The sequence below is a fragment of the Limanda limanda genome, chromosome 5 (genome assembly GCF_963576545.1).
Source record: "Limanda limanda chromosome 5, fLimLim1.1, whole genome shotgun sequence".
Lineage (NCBI taxonomy): Eukaryota > Metazoa > Chordata > Actinopteri > Pleuronectiformes > Pleuronectidae > Limanda > Limanda limanda.
Window position 1 is genome coordinate 25,498,282 of NC_083640.1, and position 24,452 is coordinate 25,522,733.

The following is a 24,452-nucleotide window of genomic DNA, read 5'->3' on the forward strand; positions in this document are numbered from 1 at the left end:
AACATCAGATCACATTGTTTGTTTCAGCTCAGAGTCGAGTTGCTTTGGAGCGCGGAGAGATTCCCGAAGGCAGGAGAAGTATTGCTTTGTGTTTTATTGATGTTTTTCCAAACCAAGTCGCGGCTGCAGCCTCTTCCTCACTCGAACCTGGAGCCAGCCCAGTGTCGCCCGCGGGGCGCTCTCCTCCATATTGCTTTCAATATTGCTGCTGTGTCTCACGTGGAAGCAGAAACCCTGGGGGGGCGGTGCTGCAGTAATCGAGAGGCGCTGACAGAGTTTAATAAGGGCCGGGGATTAAACAGGAGGTTGAGTCTGTTGCCGAGCGAGGTCTCGGAACATCGGCGGGGTCAGAAAAGATCCTGAGGGCCCAGGTGGATGATTATAGGGGTGTGGATGGTCTGCGGCTGGTAATAAGCACTGTCGAAGTACAGGCCGCCTGCAGGAGACACGAGCAGGGGGGGTTAACAGCAGCACAAATCATCACCTGCTAGTTTAGAACCTCCTAAAATGTCTAGTGGAGTCTCCCTGGATCCTGAAAGGTCGAGGGAAATAAGAAGTTTCAGTGCAGCCCGTCACGTTTATCGATCACTGCGGCTCTGCTACGTTATTTCTCTCCGGGATCGTCAATAAGTTCCCATCCAGAAACAAAGGATCCGCAGGTTACACATAAAAAACAGACCACGAGTTTACAGCTGATCAATAATCTGATTTTCTCCAAACTTCATTTCAAACTCGTGACTTTATTCTCTTCACCGCCATTACTGATGTGGTCAAATATGTGTCTGCAAAAGATCGATAATAAAAGTTTGGAGCAGGTTTATTTTTAAAGATGTTTTAGCTTTGACGGTGACATCGACTTCACCAGAGTGATTGTTACCTGTTCTCACTCCCGTCTGTTTGAGATCAAAACTACCAAGTATGTTGATAAGAAACTTGGTGGAAGGATGAGACGTGGACTGAAAGAGAACTTGTTGATTTGACTTAACTTAAGATAAAATAACTTAAGATGAATAATCTACAAAAGCGTCTTTGAAAAGAAGCTTTTTTTATGCAGCAGAGTCAAAAATCATAAATCATGACGACTCAGCCTGTTGACAAAAATATTCATTTATTTTAAAAGAATACTATCTACAAAGGTCAAAGTACAAATTAAAATCTCCCTGAAAAGAGAGTTTTATAATAACTCAACACAAAATGGCTCAAACGGAAGAGAAACTGTAAACATCAAAAATCCAAACTGAAAGAAAACGTGTGTCAGTGCATCAGAAGGACGTGAACCTGCTTCTCTCAAGAAAACACAAGGTTCACATCCACCAGTTAAAGTTCTCTGATCCTTCCCATGTTTATTCATCTGTGGCTGTTTCTTACATTTGATATTCATGAGGCTACAGTGAATTAAATATATCTACATTAGATATTTACTTATTTCCTGAATCAGTGACTGGTTTTATTGGGAAATCTTTTTAGTTATAATTGCTAATTTACTGTGTAAAGTTCTAACATTTTCATTGATTTCTTAGAGAATAATTCATGGATCTTGACGAAAAACAAATACTAATCTGGATCTAGTGGATATAAATGTGGTTTCACGAGGGGATTGTGAAACCTCTGTGTTTTCCACACAATTAATTAAATCTATGTTGGAAGAGGGAGAGCTCAACAGATTCTGAGTGCCAGGTGTCTGAGGTACAGAGACTAAGACGAGTTCTCGTGCGTAACATCTGCAGCTGAAACTAGGAGGTCTGAGTGTCTGCGAGGATGGCAACAACTTCATGGAAGATAACGCAAAGAAGCAGAAAATTGTGCCACAAATAGTTCTGCACAAAGTTATACAAAGCAGCAATGGAGCAAAACACCAAGGTAGAGAATATAATATCTTGTGATATTTTGAGAATTGTAAAAAACATTTTCTGGTTCATTATGAAACTGTGGACGATTTAGAAGATGGTTAATGGAAAACACTGTTTGTTTGTTTGCAGGATTAGACAAAATCTGCTGAATTGAACATTCAGATATTAATCCATTGGTCGGTCAACAGAACTAGTTTGATTTTAATTTGGTAAAAATCGTCTGTTACATATTAATTTTAGATAAACTATTCTTTTTAGTCATGTAACAGAAGTTTTCCTGTGTTAAAGTCTTAGAGTGTTTATGAAGTAAACTGTTTCATCAGATGGTTTTAATGGTTTGATGACCTCAGAGCTGATTTGTCAGAGAACAACTTTCTAATGAGCAGATTAATGTAAAGAAGGTGCAGCAGGAACTTGATGCTGATGGAGAAACTGGTCAGAAGTCTGAAAAAAGAGTGATTTCCTGTGAGATGAGTCTTAATATGGGTAGAGGTGGGTAAGGGGGTAAGTTGGGGGGACTCTGATGACTGGGAGAACTACTGAGGACATTTCAGGGGGAAAACCTGAGGAGGAGCAAAGAAAAAGAAAATAAATAATAATATTGGGATGATGTGATGAAGATTTAATGGATTGATCAGTTATTGATGAAGAGGATCTCACCGTAGGCAGGGAGGCCCCCGGCAGGGCTGTAACCGAAGGGGGCACCGAAACCTGTGAGGACAGAAAATACAAAACTTCACTGATATATAGACACAATTAATAATTAGACTATTAATTGATTGGTTGATTGATTTATTATTAATCAACTGAGAACCGAATCTGCGATATTAAATTAGCCGTTTCCTCCAGGGTCAGTTTATTAGGTACACATAGCTAAACCACTGCAGCTGAACATAACAGTAAATCATTAAGTTTACGATGATCAGGTTTTGTCTTCTTCTTTATTTCGAGTTCAACATCTTCTTCAACATGGTGAGAATTTACTGAGTAAATCATGGATCTTGATAGGGAAAAATCTGTTGTATTTCCGGAACCTAAATCCGCTCAACTGTTTGGCCTTGTTTCCTGATGAGACGCCTCTCAGGTGCTCTGGTGTGTGTCGCTCACCTGGAGGGATGTATCCGTGGGTGGGGGGGCTGCTGATGTAGGGAGGTCTGGGGATGATGGGGATCCGCTGAGGTCTGGCAGCGAGGGCCGGGAGGGTCAGCACCGAGGTCATCGGTCGCTTTGGCTGCAAACACACACACACAGACACACACACACACACACACACACACACACACACACACACACACACACACACACACACACACACACAGACACACACACACACACACACACACACACACACACACACACACACACACACACAGAGTTGACGCTGTGTTATTTCCGGTTGCAGGGAGCTGCTGCTTTCAGCTCGGTCCCGGTCGATCACTCACCGGGGGATTGGGCCGTTTCTTCTTGCTGCTTGTGGAGCTGCAGCCGGAGAACAGACTCTTCAGGGCGGCTAACGCTGCGCTCGCTTTGGCTACTTTCTTATTGGGACCCGTTCCCCGAAAAATCTGCTTGTCTACTTCCACCTGTCACACGACACAAAGACACGCAAGCTCAGAAATTTAAATGTGGTTTCAGAAAGGGACCATTGGAAGTTGTTATTTAGGATTACGCAAAGCCTGCTGACATTTTCTTGAATGATTGGACTTGAGGAAGAATTGAGGTCATTTTCTTTTTACATTTTACTTCATTCCTCAGAGAATAATTCCTTAATCTTGGTGAGAGAACTCGGACATGTTTAGAGAACTAATATCTGAGTGTAAATTGGTTCAGCTTGACTGAGTTGAAAGAGACTGAGGTTTGAGCTCGACTGAGACTTTCTAGTTGTTTTTGTTTCTCAGTAGAAATAATAGTTTTCAGACAGTTCAGTCCAATTCTGATGTTACACTACTGAAAGTTAGCTTGTTTAAGCTTTTTACAGCTCAGTTTATTGTTGATAATTTACTTGGACTTTAAGTTTAACATATGGTGAAGATGAGAAAGAGACTTGAGGCAGTAACGTTGTTGTTTGTGAGGATTAAAATGCTGTGGATCGTCAGTTCACACATAGTGAAAATAACAACATCAAAAGCTGTCAATTGAATCAATCAATCAGACTTCAGCTGTCAATCTTTTCGGTAAAACTACACTTTTTCTTTTCAATGAAACTTCTTTACCAGAGAAATAATTCTCATAGAAAATGTGCAGATTAGTTCACGACACCACAAGAGAATGTGGAGAACAAACGTCTGAAGATCATCGAACACGCCGTCGGTTTCTGATCCGACAGGAAGTCTGTGAGTTCCGAGCTTGTGCTTGTTTTCGTACCTCGATGATGAAGCGCTTGTCGTAGCTGCTGCCGCTCTCTGATATCAGCTCGTACTTGAGGCCGCGGCGTTTCTCGTTCAGCTCCATCACCGGGTTCTTACCTCCCGCCGTCAGAATCGGACCTGGAGCTCTGGACTAGAGACGAACAGAGAATCAGGCCTGACGTCCTGCTCCACTGAATTAACCACATTATAGTATATATGATGAAACTGTAACTGAAGAACCTGATGTGTAAATGTGACTCTTAGCATAAAAGTTATTAAAACTTTGAACCCTGCAGTAGAAATGTTCTGTGTTCTAACTGTGATGCCATTTCCTGGAGAATCTCCAAATGCTTCATACCTTCTAAATCTACGACCTCTTCTAAAAGTCAACATCGGTTCATAAATCTTAATAAACAATAACAGTACTTATATCATTCATCTAGTATTGAAAAAAAAAATCTAGTTTTTTATCTAAGATCGATTTAAACAGGAAAATTTTAACAACCCCTCCAGGAGGATCTTTTATCAGAGAGTTAAATATTTAAATTATAACACTGACTTTACACTTGAAATAAAGAACAAATAAGTTTTTATAATTTGTTATCGAGCTCACTGATGTTACTGTGATTAGTGAAGGATCTCATCACGGAGCATCAATCAAAGAGTGAGAGTTAACAATCCCAGTGTTTTCTGTGTGTGTGTGTGTGTGTGTGTGTGTGTGTGTGTCCCACCTCCTGTGTGTCTGTGGAGGAGGTGATGGAGGTGGAGCTGGAGCTGCTGGACATCCTGTCGTTCTTGCCTTCGCCATCTGACTTCTCGTCGGCGCTCAGCGAGTCCACGTCTCCTTCGCCGGGCAGAACGAAGCCCAGAGCCTGCAGCGCCTGAAGAGGGACGACAGTGAGTCACACGTTCACATCCATCATCTCTGACTGTCCAGGAGCAAGGCATTAAAACCAACAACACCACACAGACTGGCTGTGCTGGACGTGTGAATAAACATGTGTGAAAAACAAAACACGAGGAGTCGAACTGAACGATTTTCAGTTTTTACATCTCATGAGCAGAGTTCAGCTGTTTTTAACATCGGAGATTCTCTTATCAGTTCTCTAATCAGTGTTTGTTCCACCTGTGAGTTCGATTCTCATACATCATTGCTCAAACCATTATTTTCATTATCGTTTAATCTTCTGGTTTTTTGTGTTGTTTATTATTAGTTATGAATTGTTTGGTCCGAGTTTGCAGGAGCCCAATAGTGACAACTTCAAACATCTGAGCTTTGGAACAGCAGATATTCAGTTTTCTGTGAACCCAAAAAACTGGGTAAAGCATTCTTTTAATTTAATTACTATGATATTTCGTGGACTTGTACAGAGAATATAAACAACAAGCTGTTAATTAGTCTATGAGTTAATCCTGCAGCTCTGAGCGACACCTGCAGGTCAAATACAATCCACTCAAACCAGAGTTCACAGCCTCTTTCTGGAGCCGCTGTGTGAAACTGTAAATGTTTGTACATCATCTAAGTTTGCTTGGATGCTAACGTTTGTTTTTCAGCAGTGAAATACTTAAAACTGTAAATACCTTGAGGGCGACTTGGAGCTTGGCGGTTCTCTTGGAGTTCCCCGTGGCCTGGTAGCTGGTTCCCTGGATCTCCACGGACATGGTGAAGACCGGAGCGTGGACCGGGCCGGACTGGGACAGCAGGCGGTACTGGAGACCCGGGTGGATCTGGTTCAGACGCATCAGGGCGTTCATGGGGTGGTTCGGGTCAGTCATCCTCCAGTCCAGGACTAAAGGAGGAGAGACATCAGTGTGAATACTGAACCTCCAATAACAGACATTACGGTTTTCAGGTCGTCCCTCCAGTCAACGAGATAACTGAAGAACACCTTGAGGGAGTTTCTTTGAATTTTGTACAAACACTGACTTTGATTGAACATAAACTATTAGTATTTGAAGGTTGAAGGTCAAAGGTCAACGCCACTGTGAACTTAAAAATCTCTTTTGCCTCGTTAACACGTCATCCTAAGAAAACCTCGAGAGAATCATTTCAAATTCGGCAAAGAAGTTTCACTTGAACCCAGAAGCATGTCAACAGAATTTTCTTTTCACACATGAACGACACAGAAGTGTTCAAACATCAGGCTCTTTAGCAGCTAAATGGAAAACCTGGGTGTTTTAAACCTGACACATGTTCCCTGAGCTCCGTGCACAGACTTCACTCAAGAATCCAGGAGCAGGAAGTGTCAGCAGCCGTCTGATTGGCTCTGTCACTGTTAATAAGCAGCTGAGGGGACGGAGCCGACAGCGACCTCACACTCAGCGTCTGAGACGAGGAGCCTATGAGCTCTCCGCTGCCCCGGAGCCTCTGAGCACTCATATCTCACAGATGAGTTTGAAATGAAACCGTCACACTCGGTGACATCGATTATAACAGAATCTCGGACCGTCTCCATGACGAGTGATTCTCTTTCTTTCGACTGCAGCTTTGTGTCAATTGAGCTTTGAAGCTGCAGAAGATTTGTTCATGTTTCTGAGTCTGAAAAACACTTTGGAATAACTAACAGACTAAAAGAATTCAGAGCAGAGACCTCGTGTCTCCTCCAAGGCCAAACAATCCTTAATGTGTCTGAGATTTTACTTCTCTGTCTGAGAAACTGATTGTTTTGAATGTGAAAACAAGTGATGTAAAAATCCTGCAGTGGGTTTATTCCCTGGTTCAGGTTTCATCCATCCACAGATTCATTGGGAATCAGTTCAGGATTTTTTAAATTTTTCTAGGCTTTCCCAGAGATTTGATGCAGTTTGAGTGAATTTAAGTTTAATCTGTCTCAGCATTAAACGTGAGAACTCAAGAGTATTTAGTTTCAGAAACGGGATGAAAAGATATTTGAACTCTTTCACATCCTTTTAGAAAACCTGAAGAGACGCTGATGGAGACAAATGTGACGGTGCTGATGGACAGGTGCTGGGAGGAGGAGAGGGGGAGGAGGTGTCAACACGCATATGTGTGTGCGTCGTGTGTGTACGTGGTTTGTGTACATGTGAGCGTTTGTGCGGCGGGAGGCAGTGAGATAATGAATCCCTCTCTATCTCGGCCTCCTGTCACCTCCTTTGAACTAGAGGCAGATGAGAGTCGTCCCAGTGAGAGTTGATTTAATTACTCTGACACCTACAGACACCAGGGAATCAGACTCTGGTTCATTTCCGACCAAAGCGATGAAGACCAATGAGAAGCTGTACAGGAAGTGGTCTGGGTCTGATCTAAATATGATGCGACCTCGACCCAGTCTGCAGCTGCTGGGACGGCTTTGATTCAAAGGGACGATCGGTTGCTACAGCGGCCGAGACGTCTCTCACACAAGTGGATTCATGGAACAAACCTTTTCTGACCTGAACACAGGAGCAAGCTGATTCCTGATGAGCTTCCTCTGCTCCTCCTCTTCCCCTTCAATCTGATAACTTCACTCAATGTTCTGCCTCAAGGAAACATTTCACTTTAAAAGGCTCCTTAATGCATTTTAACTTTGAAACCTGACACGCAGTTGGTTTCACAGTGATCGACGGAGCTGGTGACACAGGACACTTCACTGGGTTCTTGATGGGATCTCATGAAGGCTTCAGGGTCTGAGGATTTTCTCTCCTCCGACACAACCAGAGTGAAAACACGACAAACGGCGGCTCGTCTCTTCTTTAACCTGACGGCTCGTTTTGATTCTGCTCGAATCAGCGCGTCAATGAAAAGCTCTGCCTCACTGCTCGTCTTTCAGCTCCACCGAATCCGCCTCTTACACAAACCCTGACAGGAAGAGCTACGGCCAGAGTTGACTGTCCAGAGCACACACACAAACGCACACACACACAGATACACACACACACACACACACACACACCATGTGCTGTGGCGGGTTCTACAAATATACAACTGAAGCTGATATTCTGCGTTTATATGTAAAATGTCGATGTTTTTAATCAAGTTATGTCGTTGAATATCGTCCAGAAAAGGTTTTTTTTTCGGAACATCATGATGTCACAGCAAGGTTGACCTTTGGAGGGATTTTACCGCGGAGAGCAGCACGGTGAGCGCTCACTCTGCCACTACTTCTGAGGACCAAAGTGTCAACTTGAAGAATCTCATTTGACTGAATGGTCTTGAATCAGCAGAGATCAAACCTCTTGATTCAACCGAACTTTAGGAGCTGAGATTACAAAACAGGTTGATTAAAAGACATTTGTGTCAGTGACAGGTTTCTAGCCGACCACAAAACCACTTTTAAATCCACTGGATCTGGATTCTAACTTGGATCTGCTCCAAATTACACTCGTAGATATCACTCAGATCCCTCAATATCTACTAATTCCAGAAATCTATGTCTGTGTGTATGTGGCTCACATATCTCGAGAACCGTTCATCTGATCAGCTTCATACATGTCATGTGTGTTGTTGAGGGCCTAAGGAAGTGCAGAGTCGAATTTGGTGTAATTTAGACACATGAGCAAACAGACGGACACTGCTAAAACTTAATGGGCTTTTTCTTGGCCCATGTTCCAACCCCCTACCAAGTTTTATGGAAATCTGTTCAGTAATTTTTGCATAATCCTGCTGACAAACAGACAATCAAACCAACGATCCTGACCAGAGTTAAAAAGTGAAATCATGACCAATTCTTCTGTGTGCACTTCCCTCCTCTCGCCCTCAACACAGCAGATGTCATTATTTGTTTCCTGAAGGTTTCCAAGGTGACGGCAGGATGATTGAGATCGAGGAGTAAAATCACCTTTCATCCTTTTGATGAAGTCTCTGTCATCCGACCCGACGTCCTCCCGGAGCCTCTTCTGACAACCGCCTGCGGAGCCCAAACACACAGAGCGATCAGAGGTGACATCAAACATCACACAACACGCACAGAATCACACAACACACACAGACCACATGAGAGAGAGGACACACAACGACACATGTCCTCATTATCACTGTTACTGCAGGTCACACAACACAGGAGTGAAGAGGAGAAGAACGGAGGGATACAAACAAACGAAAGGCACATAGTGGACACACAACCACACAAATGATGGAAACACAAACACACACCTTCAAACAGTCTTGGTGAGGGTTTGCTTGCAGGGAGAGGATCCATATTCAAGACCTTGTAAAGCTGTCCGAAGGCGAGGAGGCGTAACGCATGCTGTAACACAAACAGACACACAACACACACACACACACACACACACACACACACACACACACACACACACACACACACACACACACACACACACACACACACACACACACACACACAGACACACACACACAGACACACACACAGAATAAGGGCACATCACTGGATTGGTAAAGCAACAGAATCCTGAGAGCAGAGAAATAAACGGGCTGCTTCGATTCCATTTATTCTCCGATCAATACGCTTTAATTATCCTGGAGGCTTGTGTTTGTGTAAACCTTCGTATTCTGTCGGGACAAACTATGTGCATTATAGAGGGGGTGGTGTGTAGGGGGGGGGGGGGGGGGAGTAAACACTGGGCACAGATGAAGGAGGAAGAGGAAAAAAGAAAGAAACATATTCCCAGCTTTCCATTTCAGGCATGTTTCATCTGACTCCAGAGACCAAAGCAGGAGGCAGAGACAGAGGCAGAGAGGGAGGAAAAGATGGATTTGAGGATGTCTTCATATTTCTCAGCGCTGAGCCCACATCCTGCGCCCGGGGGGGGGGGGGGACTTTGTTGTGCAGCAGCAGCAGCAGCAGCAGTAGCGGTGGCGGCGGCGTTGTGGGCGTGAGCGAGGGAAAGTGTTCCCACGCTTATTATGTGGCTAATTAGGCTGCAAGTTCATCAAGCCTCCACAGCACTGAGGGGCGGCTGATCCAAGGTCAGCGTCCGGCCGCTCAGCTATTTATAGAGCAGACGGGAGCTTTAAATCCCCCCCCCCAATCAGTGTAAAGGAAACGTTACTTGTCAGAATTCCAGGAAGACATGCTGACTCTGCCCCCTGGTGAGATGTTTCAAGCTCTCCCATGTCGCACGGATGAGTTTCTCTCTGGGCCCGACTAATGATCAGGGATCAGTAAGCTCCTGGTGTTTTACGGCAGGAGAACAGGAAGTGAACTTTTGAAGATGCTCTGAGCTGGAGACAGAAAGCAGCTGTTGAAATGAAAGACTTCACGTCGTGTAAGTAAAAAAGTAAGAACACATCTCTGGTTTTATTTGCATCAATCCACCTCCAGGAAGAGAATCTGCTTCTGAACTAAAAACATCTCAGAGAATATACTGAAAAACTAAAATCTTCTGCAAGTTTTTCCTGAGAATAAATTTGAGTTTTCACAAATCGTTGATGTAAAGCTGCAGGAAATACAGACCCTCGGAGTCGTCAAGATAAAGTGGACATGAAAACACCATCTCCCTAAACAGCTGCTGTCAAAGTGCCTTTGAGCAAAGCATTAAACCTGCAGCTACCCCACTGAGAAAACAATAGGGTGACAAATACTAATCACTAGATGCAGATCTGTTCTGATGTAGAATCCTGGTTCAGTGTCAGAGCCCCTGCTGATAGAAGTGCTCACAGAATAATGAACCGTTCAAAGCTAAAGAAGTCTGTGATGTTGTTCGCAGCAGAGGTGCATGATGGGTAAAGTGAGCGGCTCTGCGGATGGACTGACCTGTGCGCTGTGTGTGATGGCGTCCGCCTGCTGGGAACTGAGGTCAGACAGGACGTCAGCAGGTCCCCGTTCGCAGGGGTCATGAACTCCTGGACCTCCTGTGGAGAAAAAACACATCAGTGTTTCCACAGCGAGATTCCGACCCCCCCCGAAGAGGAACGTACACCTCAGACTTCCTCTCTTCTTCCAACACAGCAGTGATTCACCTGCTGCTTCTCCACTGAGGGAAAACCCCTGAAGTCAATTTTAAGAATCCAGTCACATCATCTGAGCGACTCGCTGATGCACAACGGTGGAGGCGGCTTAACGTTTCCCACATCAGGGATTAGACAACGACATAGGAAACACAAATCCGAGGACGTCTTTCTATTTATTAGATAAATACGAATTCGAATTGGACGACTGTCGGATCAAATCTGTCTGTGGGATCTCATGTTTTGTTTTTACAATGTTTTGCATTATACAGAATCGTCCGTGTTCTGTCACTGCAACGACTGTTTCTGAACAAAAGTAAAGATCAACGGGAACATGTCTCGTGTTCCTGAGGCCTGAGGACCAATTTTCTTGTGTTTATCCGCCTCTTTGTTTACTGTAAAACCTTGTTTCAGTTTTCTTTAATTGTTTCGGTGGTAAAGTTAGAACATGGAGCAGAGTTGGTCTGATGAAGTAGCTGCTTTCCTCTTTTTTTCAATAGCATTTTACAGTAAACACCTAATCCAGGTTTTGAACGATCTCATTCACTGTTTCCGAAAATAAACTAAAAAAATTAACTGTTTCCAAACTCGATGGAAATCCACACAAAGTTCACGTGGTGTTCACACTGAATCCCTTTTGAAACCTGTTTCAAACTGTTGCTCCACTGATTGATCAAAACCATCAAATAAAGATTCCAAATATGTAATGAAATCAAAAGCCAACACTATGATCCAATAACACTTCTTTCTTTGATTAAAAGAGAAGAGGTGACGTTCTTCCAACGTCCTTGATGATTTTAATTTCACTTTCAAACTTTCTAATTTCATTTTGTCGCTGCCTGATATTAAAGTCATTCACTCAGGCCGACTCCTGCCACTGATGACACACACACATATTCATTTCTGTCAAAATTAGTTTCATCCTCTACAAGATTAAAAGGTATTGAGCAGAGGGCGGAGCATCAGCTGCATCCGTGAAAAACCTTGATTCACGATTCACAATAACATAAATCTCCTGCCAAGATTAAAACAATATTTATATTTGTCTTTTATTGCTTGTTGAGCCTTTTTTAAAATTTCTCTTGCGGCTTTTATCAAACCTTTAACACCAATATTTCTTCCTGAAAATTATATACATGTATTTATCAATTTGTTCCCTTAAAGGCTTCAGATTCACCAGCTAACCTACTAGGTAAACTGATAATCAGCTGCACCGAGCTTCTCCTCCTTCTGCTGTGAGAGGTTTTCTGTGAGAACATCACGTTGGTCAGTCCCTGGGTTCCCCCCAGAGAGCTGCTTCCTTAGTCCCCCCCCCCCCCCCCAATCAAATACTCAAAGTGCCTGACAGTCGAGGTCAGAGTTCAACTCCCCCGCTGAAAGTGGCCCGAGTCAAACTATGCCTCGTTTCCCTGAGTCATCTGAAACATTGTCAGATTTTCTGTGAGTCGTCTGAAGGAGACCTGCTCCCGTGTTTCTTCAGTCTTTGTCTCGTCGACTCAGACAGAGACAGTGGACTCTGTCCCCTCAGACTTATTCATAAAATCACCACTAACCATGTTTCTACTCCTTCTATCTTTCTTCAAAGAGCAATCAGAAATGTGCTTAACTTCAAAATTGTCTCATATTGACCTCAATTCTTCCTATAAGTTCAGCTACTGAATCACCATTTACACCAGTTTCCACCCTTTAATGGGCAGTGAAGGTTCAGGACCTCTGACCCCAGGGCTGGACAGTTTGAGCAGGGACGTGTGGAGGCTGAGGTGGAGGATCACAGACCTGGCAGGAGGATTCCTGAGGCGACGCACTCCAGGACGCGACGCAGGGCCTCAGCCGGACCCAGCGGCCGGCTGCAGGTGGCTACGGCCTTTTCACAGAGCAGCTCCAGAGGCTGCGGAGGACACACAGAGAGAAGATACTGGACACAGCGCAAACTAGATCAACTGCAGTCAGGACCGAAGACAGAACGAAGAGGGAGGACAGGACAGTGTGAGGGTATTGTGATTCTATGGACGTCACTTACCCATCCGTTGAGGGGCTGCCATGCTGGCAGTGTGTTGCACATGTCTCTGAGGATCCTCAAGACGAGGACGCAGGACTTGAGGTCTGTGACACGGGCCTGGGGGGTTACACACACACACACACAAACACACACACACACACACAAGTAACTGAGCAGCATTTTCGCGTGACAGCAATCTGATGTTTCCAGATCTCCAGCACCTGACGATGCATTTTCACGAACCCCGATCTGTCAATATGCTTGAAAAATCTGTGAAGTTGTAGAAAATCAAGTCACAATGTCCTGTCTCCAGTTTGTCTCTTCGTTAACAGCATAACACAAAAAAAATTGATTGTTTATGGAGCAGAACCAGGAATTCTTTACACCAGAATGGTCCTTTTATATTTAAATACTTTACATCTATATCGGGAGCAGGTCTTCTCTACGGAGTTTGGTCACGTACAAGTAAAGGTTCAGTCAGAAAAACTAATTAAAAAACTTAATATTTGTTTTTCTCAGCTTTTGTTCACAAATTTATTCAACATCACTTCTGAAAATGTTCAAAAAGCGAGAAGAGCATTAAATTGGAAATTAGAAGAAGCAGTGATTGAAAGGAAAACGGAGACGACGACGATGATGATGGTGACATTGACTTCATAATATGACGAAGATCACAGACACTTCTGTTAACTGAGGACTGATTATGAGATGAAATGAATTATGGGGCTGAAATCAGGAGCTAATTGTTTCTTCAGTTATTATCCGATTCTCTGGTGCAGGTCGGATTAGTGCTGTCTGAATAGAAAGCGACTCCTCACCTTCACTCTGCAGTGCAGCTCTTCTCTCTGACTCTACATTTAGCAGCTGCCCTGAGGGGAGCTGCTCACTGCCTCACCTGACCTTCACCCCCCCCCCCACCCCCTGTCCTCCCTCAGCAGCTGAACAACCCACTTCATCCACTTCGATGTGGTGAAGTGTCCGTTAGAGTTAAATCGCTGTGTCAGCTTCTTCCTCTACAGTTTCCACGCTGTTCTAGAAACACTCATTTTAAACACTGTCTTGTCTATGTCACAAGATTCCTGAGGATCTGCAGATTATGTCCGTGGGATTGATGCCAGACGATATGATTCAAACGAAGGGCAACACTCGCTCTAACATCTTTCTACTTTGCACGTCAAAAGATGGAGATGTTTGAAACGTGAGAGTGGAGGACATATCGTCATCTATACAGAAGGTGAAGAATTAAAGCACGAGAGACTTTGTGCCGCTGGGATTTAACTTCCTTCTACACTAAGTGGGGTCAGCATGCGGTTCAGGGGGTAGAGCGGGTCCACCTCCAACCAGAAGATCATCCCAGTCTGCTCAGCTCACCTGGAACCACTTGGCGTGTCGGAGCAGAGCCAGCGCTGCCCGGCACCTGTGTCTGTCCAGGACATCGTCTTCGTCCGCTTCCTCCTCGTCATTGTGGACATCTTGATCGCCCTTCTCTGGAGAGAGGGGACAGGGTGAGACAGGACAGAGTGAGCGTGACCTCACTGACGTCACACACACACACACACACACACACACACACACACACACACACACACACACACACACACACACACACACACACACACACACACACACACACACACACACACACACACACACACACACACACACACACACACACACACACACACAGGCAGCAGGGTTGAACAACTCATTATTAGGCAAATCCACTGATCTGACCGAATGAGCTGGGGGGGGCTGGAGACTCACTCGTGATGCAGATCAGTGGCTGGAGCTTAGTCTGTTATCAATTACAGTGCAGGAGGAAAAATGAGAGCATGGCGAGGACTTGGGTCAAAGGTCAGATTTACAAAACGTTCATTGATTCAGAAACATCAGCTCAGGAAAGCTGATGGGCGCCATGCTAGTATTTTCCCTCTCGCGGGGTCGATCAGATGTTTATGTTTGACTGGGTTCCTGTGGGGGGGCCCTCCTGCCATGACTGGAGCCATGGGAGAATGACAGCAGACGAAGAGTGACAGCAGATGACAACAACAACAACAACAACATAAACATCTGAGAGTGAGAACGCCACCCTGGAAAGAAAGTGAAGGCTGTTTGTTCTCAGGAGCAGCTCAGGGGGGGGGCACTGTGGGACAGTCAAGCAGATGAACAGAGAAGGGGGGTGTCAGTCACAGACTGCAGACCACACTGCAGAGCTCAGCACGGACTGCAGGTTATCAATGATCTCCTCCAGGGATCAGAAACCTGATCTTTAGTCTTCAGCTTCTTGCCAAGCTGCAAATATTAGATCCTGACAAACGTCCCATCGTAGTGGAGTCGCTGCCATGACGGTTCAGAGATCAACTCCGATGAGCCAGAGCCAGCAGAGATTTAAATCCTGGCTCTTTTTCTACCGCGCGGACAGTAATGCTGACACAGAGCTTTAAAAAAAAAAAGACAAGTGGAGCCTGTGATTCCAAATATCTGCAGGATTCTGAAACCCAATTGGTTGGTGTGCGTGCGGCTCGTCAGCAGCCGTGTGAGCGTGCGTGTGGCGCAGCAGTCTGTTGCTGAGGCGACCCGAGTAGAAGCCGAACAGGATGAAGAGGAGGAGGACGACGAAGGAGCTGATGAGAGACGCAGGTTTCGTCCCGTGTCAGACCTCCAGGGAACCAGGGCCTTCGTCCTCTGCCCCTGGGACTTCTGGGTAATGCACTGTACTGAGAGGAACTCTGCCGGTAATGTGATGGTTTGTCATGAGTGTGTGTGGGAACTTCTTTGTATTTTGGGGGGGGGTTAAGGTTTTGCCTGCTCGCTGCACCTGGAGACCGAAATAACAAATCAAATTGGGAATTGAAGTGAAACTTGACACCACCAGGGGGAGTGGACTGGTGCTCGAGGAAGAACTCGTGGAAAACTAGGTGAGCTGTTTCTATCGCTCTGTCGTCCAGACTGTGGAGTTTATATAAAGATGGACGACAGGACTGAAGCCAAAGCGTCTCGATCGCCCCCTGCTGGCTGGATGCAGTATAGGTAATCAATGCAAGATGGCAGCGTTCATATGTTTTGGCTTCACTTCTGAGGAGTGGGAGGAAGTTGAGACATGTCGTCCGTTTATATTTAGAAATTAGATTCAGAATTCAGAATTTCCAACTGTCTTGTTTACTTACTTTCAATCAACTATATTGTGTATTTAACCAAGATTATACTTGATTGTGTCAGATATAATTAAAAGCTCATTTTATTCTGTAATCATTGGGTGGAGTCTGTAAGGTGTAAAGAGATTTAACAATAACATTCACATCTTCATATTACTGCTTTTATTCTAAAACTGACAAATAAAAAAATTGAGAAATTATAACATAACTAGAGTTTGACTGATCTATCTGTAATTTTTACTTTACAAAATGAACAATAAAGAAATTATGTTTGTTTAAATTTTGTTTATAGATATAGATGTATATATGAACGATATCAGTCTGGTTTCAAACATATTAGGTTTAATGATGCTGCCGGTCAAAACTAATTTAACACAAAGAATTTATATGAATGTCAATTTCTCTGTTACATTAATCAACAGATTCATTATTTTAGCACTAATTTACTTGACATTTTCTTTCTGCCAATCACTTGCACCCGTAACTGATTCGTCCCCCGCTTTGACATTTGGTTTCTATTTCCTCATTAGCTTCCACTTAGTGGTGATTTTCCTTAATTTAAACACGTGCTAAATAAATCAGATCTGAGTTATAGGAGTCGGGGGGGGGGGGGGGCTGTGATTGGACAGCTGCTCCGCCGTTAAACACTGGGGCCAAAGTCAAGACTCCACAGAAATAAAAGTCTTAAAGAGCGGAGTTAAAAAAAGGGTATGAATAATAAATAACCCTCCAGGTCTTCAGATCTCAGTGTCGTGGGTTCTCGTCCCAGAGGCAGAACATGAAGGAACCTCGGCTCTCGACCACAAACAGAACACGACGATAAATTCTTCTCCACATCGTCGGCTTCGGGGGAATTTGATTAGTGAGCAGTACATCAGGTAAATTCAATTAACACCATTTTTATAACATGAAATTATGGGATGTCATTTCTGAGCCAATAAAAATTGATGGGCCGACAGGGGCCCGCCCCGGTGATTAAAGCAGAGAGGCAAAGATCTGGACCGGGGCTGCTGGGTAATCATTGTGCTTGGTAATAGACATGGACCAGAATTTCATGGCGACCCAGAGAGAAGTCCAGTCGACATGGGGGGGGGGAGCATGTCTGAGGCAGAGGGTGGGTGGGTTGGTTTGATTTGCTTGTCGGGGGAAGCCCCTTGTACCCAGGGTTTCCTGCTGCTGGGTGGGGAGGGGGGGCGCCTCGTCGGCAGCGGGGGCGCAGGGAGGCGTCGATCCACAGGGACTCGAACCTGCGGAGCTACGGCAACAAAACCAACCGTCAGTGAGCAGAGTCGAGAGTCAGGGTCAACCAGGGGTCATCTCAGGCCGCACAGGGCCAGTTAGACCAGTTCATCCTCAACAGGTTCCTCAAAGAGCCACATCAAACTGGGTTATTAATCCAGTGCCCCATCAACTTCCATGTGTGTGGATGGCACATGGACCTTGAAACAGCGGAATGGTTTCATATCGGAGAGCAGCGCGAAGTCTGCAGCTAAATGAAAACTAGTTTTGAGAATCTCTGACTCATAATTAAAATCTTCTGTCAGGGTGAGTTCCTGCTAACTGAATATTAACACTTTTCTGTTCTAGTGATAAAGAGTGAGAAGAAATGAAAGATCTAATACGAGATTTATTAAATCGGATCTAGACTGTTTCTACCAATTTGAAAAGAGGTTTAAAATGTCCCCTTAACCGAAACATACATGCATAACAAAGTGATACTTCAAGGAACCTTCTAGGTTTTAGTCTAAAGCTTGTCATTTTACTTTTCAAATGTAAGAACCTCATCAGGACGTCAGCTCTGCTCTTGATGTTGAACCTGAGGGGAACTGGTTGTCAGCCACTCTCCTGTCTGAGCACTAGACAAAGAGACTAGCCGTTTCATAACGGCAGCTTCACTTCTGACTCTCCTTCCATTCTTTTTCCAATTCATTCCCATTTGTGGGAGAAAACCGACACGGCACTGATGCCAAACCTCAGCTCTTGACCTGCAGACACCCGACAGAGCCCAGAGTTAAGTTTCCCATCAATTTGTGGCTGTATTTCACAGTAACTGTTCACAAAGGATAAAGTGTCTTGTTGGTGTGAAGCATTATTTTACTTGAACAACCATCTCCTCCTGCAGGGATAAGTTTCCTTCACCAAATCTACTCCTCGCCTAAAACCATGTCGACTTTCAAAAGCAACGTTTTTAAAAAGAAACAACTTCTCTAATCTGATTCTAAACCACGATCGATGAATCTCATGATACAAGAGACCGATCCCCACACCTCCCCTATAGAAATCCCTGCAGATCCATATCATCCCTTCTCCTTTTTCCCCCTCGTTCGCCTCTCAGGTTTCAACCTCTCTATGTATCATCCTCCCCCAATGTCCCCCAGTTTGTCTCCTGTTTCTAGCTCAGATTTCACAACACTTTTATACCTTTATATATTCCTGTAAATCCCTCCCCCTCTTTCTCCCTCTTTGCCAATCCTCCAGCCCTCATTCGTCCTATAAAGGTCAAAACAGGAGCTTCCTCTCCCACCGAGCGATGGGGGGGTAAAGGGGTGAGAGGAGGAGTCAGTACCTTCGTCAGTGCTGCTGTGCCGCTTGTCCCTCATGGCTAACGAGGAGAGGGAGATCTTCAGAGTGAGTTGAGGGTTTTTGGAGCTGCAGATCCGGAGAGCTGCCTCAGGGACACACGACCGCACCTCGTACTTCTCCTCCGTCAGCGTCTGAAAGGCAGAGCTGCTCCATTAATTAAAAATCGAACACTGACTCTTGTTGCTTGTTTGGAAAACTGTTCAGGACAAAATGCAGAACAAGACGTCTAATTAAATTGTTTATGAACACTAAGCAGATCAGTTCTCTGAGCACAGGTTCACCTTCTGCAAATGTATTTCAATAAACTGTAACCATGTATTTCACTCTGAGCCGAGTAAAGTAAAACACAAAATAAATGCACAATTCTTCCTGATCAAGATCAGTGTTATATTTTAATAATTTAATTCATATATTCCTCATCTGTTATTATCAAAGAAAATAAATGAGCAAACTATTAAACACTGATTGAGCCCTGCAGGTAAAACGGTTTAAAGAAAAAACTCTTGAGCAACCACAGATGACTTGACCATATATGAATATCCTGCAAAATGCCTTAGATACAAGTAGGTAGGAATTAAACCAGGGTCACAACTTGGTAAATCATTTCCTCCATGTTTACTTGTCGTTTTCATACATTTCCTGTAAACCCTTGTTACCTGGCAGATGCTAGAAGGGATGGAAACCATTTGAATGGGCAGAGATATTTAAAGGATGTTTAGGAGACAAATCCTGTTCTTATTCAGGTTGATAATTTTGTAATAAAGTGTTATACTATGCTGAGGTGCATCATATCCGATTGGAATAACAGGTCCGGTCTATAAAGAAACGAGCCCGGGTCCATGTGGTCAGTGGTGGGGGTCTGAAGATTAGTCTGTGCTTTTAAAATCCCAATAAAACAGAGTGACAGAGATAAATCAGGAGTTTTCTCAGTCACACACGACATTTACTTTTCAGATAATCTCCTCCCTCTTCTCTGCTCCCCAAAATAATCCTTCCAACAGGTTTGAGAATGAAAAACACTTTATCCCAAATAAATAATTTATTTCGCCCTAAAAACGTCTCTAGAATATTCTGAGGACAGAAAGAGTTTCTCCACATTGAAGGCCAAACACGTCCCTATAGTTTTTGCTGTTGTAAATTAATCTGAAATAGACGATCAAGAAATAATGTTTCGTTTTAAGGACGTTTGTATTTTCATTGAAGTTTTCATTTTGAGATTGTTTGAAATTTCAATAACACAAAAGTATCTGCGATTGTTTTGGCGGAGAGAAAGTCAGAGGCATCACTGGTGGTTTTGTTTTCATTTGATCAATAAAGCAACTTTTTGAAGATGTGGACTTTGAGTCAGTGTTGAGGAGTAAACGCTGGTTCTCACTAACGGCTGCCGACCGACACATTTAATTCCTAAAGTTCACACTTTGTGATGCGGGGGTGGCTCATTATTTAAATGTTACTTGGTTAGTGAGTATTTTTGTGCCTAATGTTTTTTTTTACATAGAGTATTTCTATTCTGCCTCCGGCTCATTTTATGCAAACAGAGCTTAGTTAGGAAAACCCTTCCATGCTGTGAGATTCTAAATAAGACACAGTTCCTGATTTAAAGGACGAAGTGACTGCAGAGATGTTGGTTTAGTGGCAGAAGACTCCTGATCCACAGGATTTTATATTTCCACAGTGTGAAGCCGCTGGAATGAACATTTTGTCCTGTTAGGTTCTTCATCGTGAAATATGAAAGAAACCTCAGCTACTGGAGCGTTTATCAGAAAAAAACTATCCATACAAATATGGGGGTGAAATGAGACTGTATTGTGCTGATGTGCAACATTTCTTAATTTCGTTATTTTAAATTTGTTTGATAGTTTTTATAATTTGCCTGTGTCTTGTATTGGAAAAATGTACTAAGTTTGGTTGAAAACTATTTTGTAGTTGGAAAGTAAGTTTTTGCAGCCCTGTCTAAATACTTTTATGACCTGTATCTACATACATATACAAACTGTCCAAATACTTTATGACCTGAACTGTTTAATGGTCTGAACTGTGTTTGACCTGAAAACTGTCAGAGCCGTTTTATCACTTATTTACTCTCCAAAGAACTGAATGTATGTCTGCTTATCTCCAAAGGAAACATGTAAATCAGTTGTCTGTGTTTAAATTCCTCTCTCAACCTGCGCCTACAGAACCAGGCTGAACTGGTTCTGAGAGATAGCCTGAGTCCTCCTATATAAGATCCTTGCATTCGACTGTCCTGCCTCTTCACTCTGATCCTTGTGACTCTCTGTGTTGATCCTTTCTGCAGAAAGCCCCCATTAAAATACACGTAGACAAATTTGGTGTTTCCAGCCTTTTGTATTTCCATCCCAGTATCATCGTAAGTGGTTCAGGAAGCTGGGGATCATGGGTAACATCCAGCATTCAGGTCAGCGAGTGACGCTAGGCGGTCAGAGCGCCACTCAACACATTGATAGACTTGTTTTATTCAGACTCGGTGCTGGAGGTGTGTGGAGATCAGTACCTGGATCTGCAGGGGGAGGTTGGCGCTGATGGTGTACAGCAGCAGCTTCGTGGGTTTCTCTCGGCACATCAGCACCAGCTCCAGCTCCAGGTCTCCATGGATCAGCAGGCCCTTCGCCACCAGGCCGACACGCGTCACCCCGCACAGCACTGACGTGGCCTGCAGCCTGCGGACAGACGGAGGACAGATGGAGTCACATTCTCACACAGTCACAGAGATGTTTTACAGGTGATTGGACACAAATCTCCTTCACTACTAACCAGTTAATGACTTTAACAATAGATTGTTAACCATCTGACCTAGAGATAGAGAGAATGTAGTTTCCTCATAAAGAGCTGATTCACCTAGAAAACAACCAACTGACCAAAATCCCTTGAATATGCTTATTTAACAGAACTACACTTTGTAACGGAGACACTGCTCCTGAATGAACTCAAAACATTTCCACCTGAACAGTTTCCCCTCAGCCCGACACAAGACGCCATGAAAAACTAATATCATCTGATGAAAGCGGCCGAACTCCAGGATCTATCTATCTGCTATTGTTTGTGTAGGTTTGAAGATTATCTGTCTTCAGGCCACTTCAATGTACGTGAGCGTTATTTCATTTGTGGGGCTCACAGCAGCGAAACATTTTCCACTGGATGGACACGTGGCCGCGGATCTTATTCTTCTCAATGCTTTAAACATCACAAGCTAAATTTCATTTGGTTGGAGGCAGAAACATCAGAAACGCATCAAAAATGGTTTAATATAACTATCTGCACTGATAAATACATCCAGAGGTGAATGGAGGTCATGATAAACTGTCGAACTGTCTGTTATTTACACCAAGGTTTTCCAAGAGTCACAAGACCTCCATCTTACCTGGAGGGGGTTGAAGCGCACAGAGGATATTAATTTACGCTCGGTCACAAAATAATCACCTCTGTCCACATGTTTGATTTCAGGGGTCATGTGAGGACAAAGACAATTATATATTTGTATTATCAGGGTCCCAGCAATATGAATTTAGTTTAAGACCGATGTCAAGGATCTCGTTAGTAGGAATATCTGAATCCCAGTAGCTGAGAAGAGAATAACCTTGGAAAAACCAGGTTATCTCTCAATCAACAGACAATAGGTTTTTAAAGTCTCTATAACAGACAAGCTGAGAGGCCGAGATAAATTCTGACTGAGGTGTTTGCAGACGATCAGTTATCGGTCCCACGTGGATCTTGTTTGATGTTTATATGTAATAATGAATAAGAATAGTTCCATGGACCATTGTTGTAATTGGGTTCGAACCAGCCCTGCAACATCACTTCCTATTATTCACAGTTTGGTCAGATTAAGAACTATTTACACCACATTATAACATGATGAGATTTTATTTGGATAGTTTGATTTTTTCCAATTATTTTTGAAATTACATTTCATTTTTCAACCTGAACGATTCTACTCAAACAAGAGGGAAACGTATTCCGGAAGGGAAATGATTCAGCTGCTTCTTTCTGAGACACATGGTGAATACAGAGCCTCTGTTTGCATGTTGAGAATTTGTTTAAATCATCCAATCATCACGTGTCCCCTTCATGATGAAGACTAGCAGCATCTGTTTTATGAAGGGAAGCCATCGTCTGTGCTGAGGAAGAAGCCGAAGAACAGAAACAAACATGAACGAGTCGATAATTCTCTTTGTCGGACTGAAACACGCCCACAGCTGCCCGACGTGAAACTGAACGGTTATAAAGGACAGTCTGGGGACGTTCTGAGGACAGTTTTTCCAGGGTCAGTGCATTTAATCACACACACACACACACACAGACACACAGACAGACACACACACAGACACACAGGAACGTACTTTGACTCAGCAGCATCATCCTCCACTTTGTCGTCCGCTGCCTCGTTTTCAGTGGACGTCTTCCTGGAGGATTTGCTGAGGCCGTCCATCCAATCTGAGACTTTCTTGAGGGCTCCCTCCACGGTGGACACCAGCGTCTGCACGGCCTCCAGTTCCTCGGGCGCCGGATAGATGCTGGCGTGCTTGGACATGACATGGCGGTCGTCGTTGGCGAACGATCGGAACGACCTCTGGGTTCAGAAGAGGGGAGAGAGAGAGGCATTATGTTTTTTTAAATTTCAGGCACGTTGTGATTCCAGATGATCCTCATGTGTCCAGCATGAATCCCACAGAGAGCAGGTGGAGACTGGAGCTCAAGGACGTCCATAGAGGAAACACTAGCGTCTGCTGATGGACTTCAATGGGCCTCTGCTGAAATCATAACTGTGGCCTTTACAACTCGTGACCTTTGAGAAGCTGCGTGTGTCTCCTCATTATCACTAATCAGCCTGAATGTCACCAGTGGGAACGTTGATGGTTGATAAACAGCCGGTGAGCACGGACTGGTTTAATAAGAGAACACATCCGGATGTTTCTCACATTTCAGTCACAGACCTGTTTGAACTTTTGGTTATAAGGAAATGAAGTTTCTCTGCTTTACCAGGACTGTGTGAGTACGGTTTGGTCACAAAATATCTTGAAGTTGAAAGTAGCAGCGTCAACGAAACCTCTGAACATAAAGAGCACATTCTGTCAGAGAGTTAAAATATGTCATGACTGAAAGATATGTCCCAAAACACTGCTGCATTAAAACCAGCTCCTGTGTTCAGGAGACAAAACGACCGAGTCACTGTCGCCTCCGCTGCTCAGGAGCCGCTCACAGCCGGGGCGGAATCTGGTTCTCCTCAAATATAACAAGAAGAATTAAAGGATCTGAGGGTTTAGTGATGACAGTGATGCAGTCGGCTCATCAACAAACAATGGAAACCAAAGTCTCCGATGAAATCCTCCCGCAGAGGTCGACTGATGTGGGTTATTCCACGACGGATGTTCTCGTCTTTATATCTGATTGAAGACAACGATTCAATCGTGAGAACTTTGATGAAAATATTTGAAAATAAATAATGTGCATTGTCAGTTTGCTTGATTTGGTCTGTGCTCTACTGACCAAGGTTATGTTTTGTCACAATTTTCTGTCAGCAGGATTTCTCAAAGATGACAGAGGTTTTGTGGAGGAGCCCTGGTGGAGGTGTGAGGAGGAGGAGGCTTCTCCAAGTGCTGTTCTACATATCTAAACATTTTTAAAAAATCA

At 43.9% G+C, this 24,452-nt stretch overlaps 1 protein-coding gene across 1 annotated transcript; it reads right to left on the bottom strand.

Annotated features, from left to right (window-relative positions):
* Positions 1-347: 347 nt before the first annotated feature.
* Positions 348-23,385, bottom strand: LOC133002050 (spermatid perinuclear RNA-binding protein-like). Its single transcript, XM_061071788.1, has 16 exons — positions 23,168-23,385; positions 21,316-21,481; positions 18,802-18,934; positions 14,437-14,552; positions 13,087-13,182; positions 12,843-12,954; positions 10,873-10,970; positions 9,291-9,384; positions 8,977-9,045; positions 5,780-5,988; positions 4,930-5,079; positions 4,215-4,349; positions 3,293-3,433; positions 2,958-3,081; positions 2,511-2,561; positions 348-436 (listed from the first exon to the last, which is right to left on the bottom strand). The coding sequence occupies exons 1-16, from the start codon at positions 23,350-23,352 to the stop codon at positions 348-350; spliced, it is 1,968 nt and encodes a 655-aa protein (XP_060927771.1). The 5' UTR covers positions 23,353-23,385.
* Positions 23,386-24,452: the final 1,067 nt, after the last annotated feature.

Bases quoted from the DNA above. Each gene is read 5' to 3' on its own strand.
- LOC133002050 (XM_061071788.1), bottom strand. From the start codon at position 23,352: ATGTCCAAGCACGCCAGCATCTATCCGGCGCCCGAGGAACTGGAGGCC. The intron at 12,955-13,086 runs GTAAGTGACGTC...TGTCCTCCGCAG, and splicing joins GGCAGCCCCTCAACGGATGG to CCTCTGGAGCTGCTCTGTGA. The intron at 5,080-5,779 runs GTATTTACAGTT...GTCCCTCTTCAG, and splicing joins AGCTCCAAGTCGCCCTCAAG to GCGCTGCAGGCTCTGGGCTT.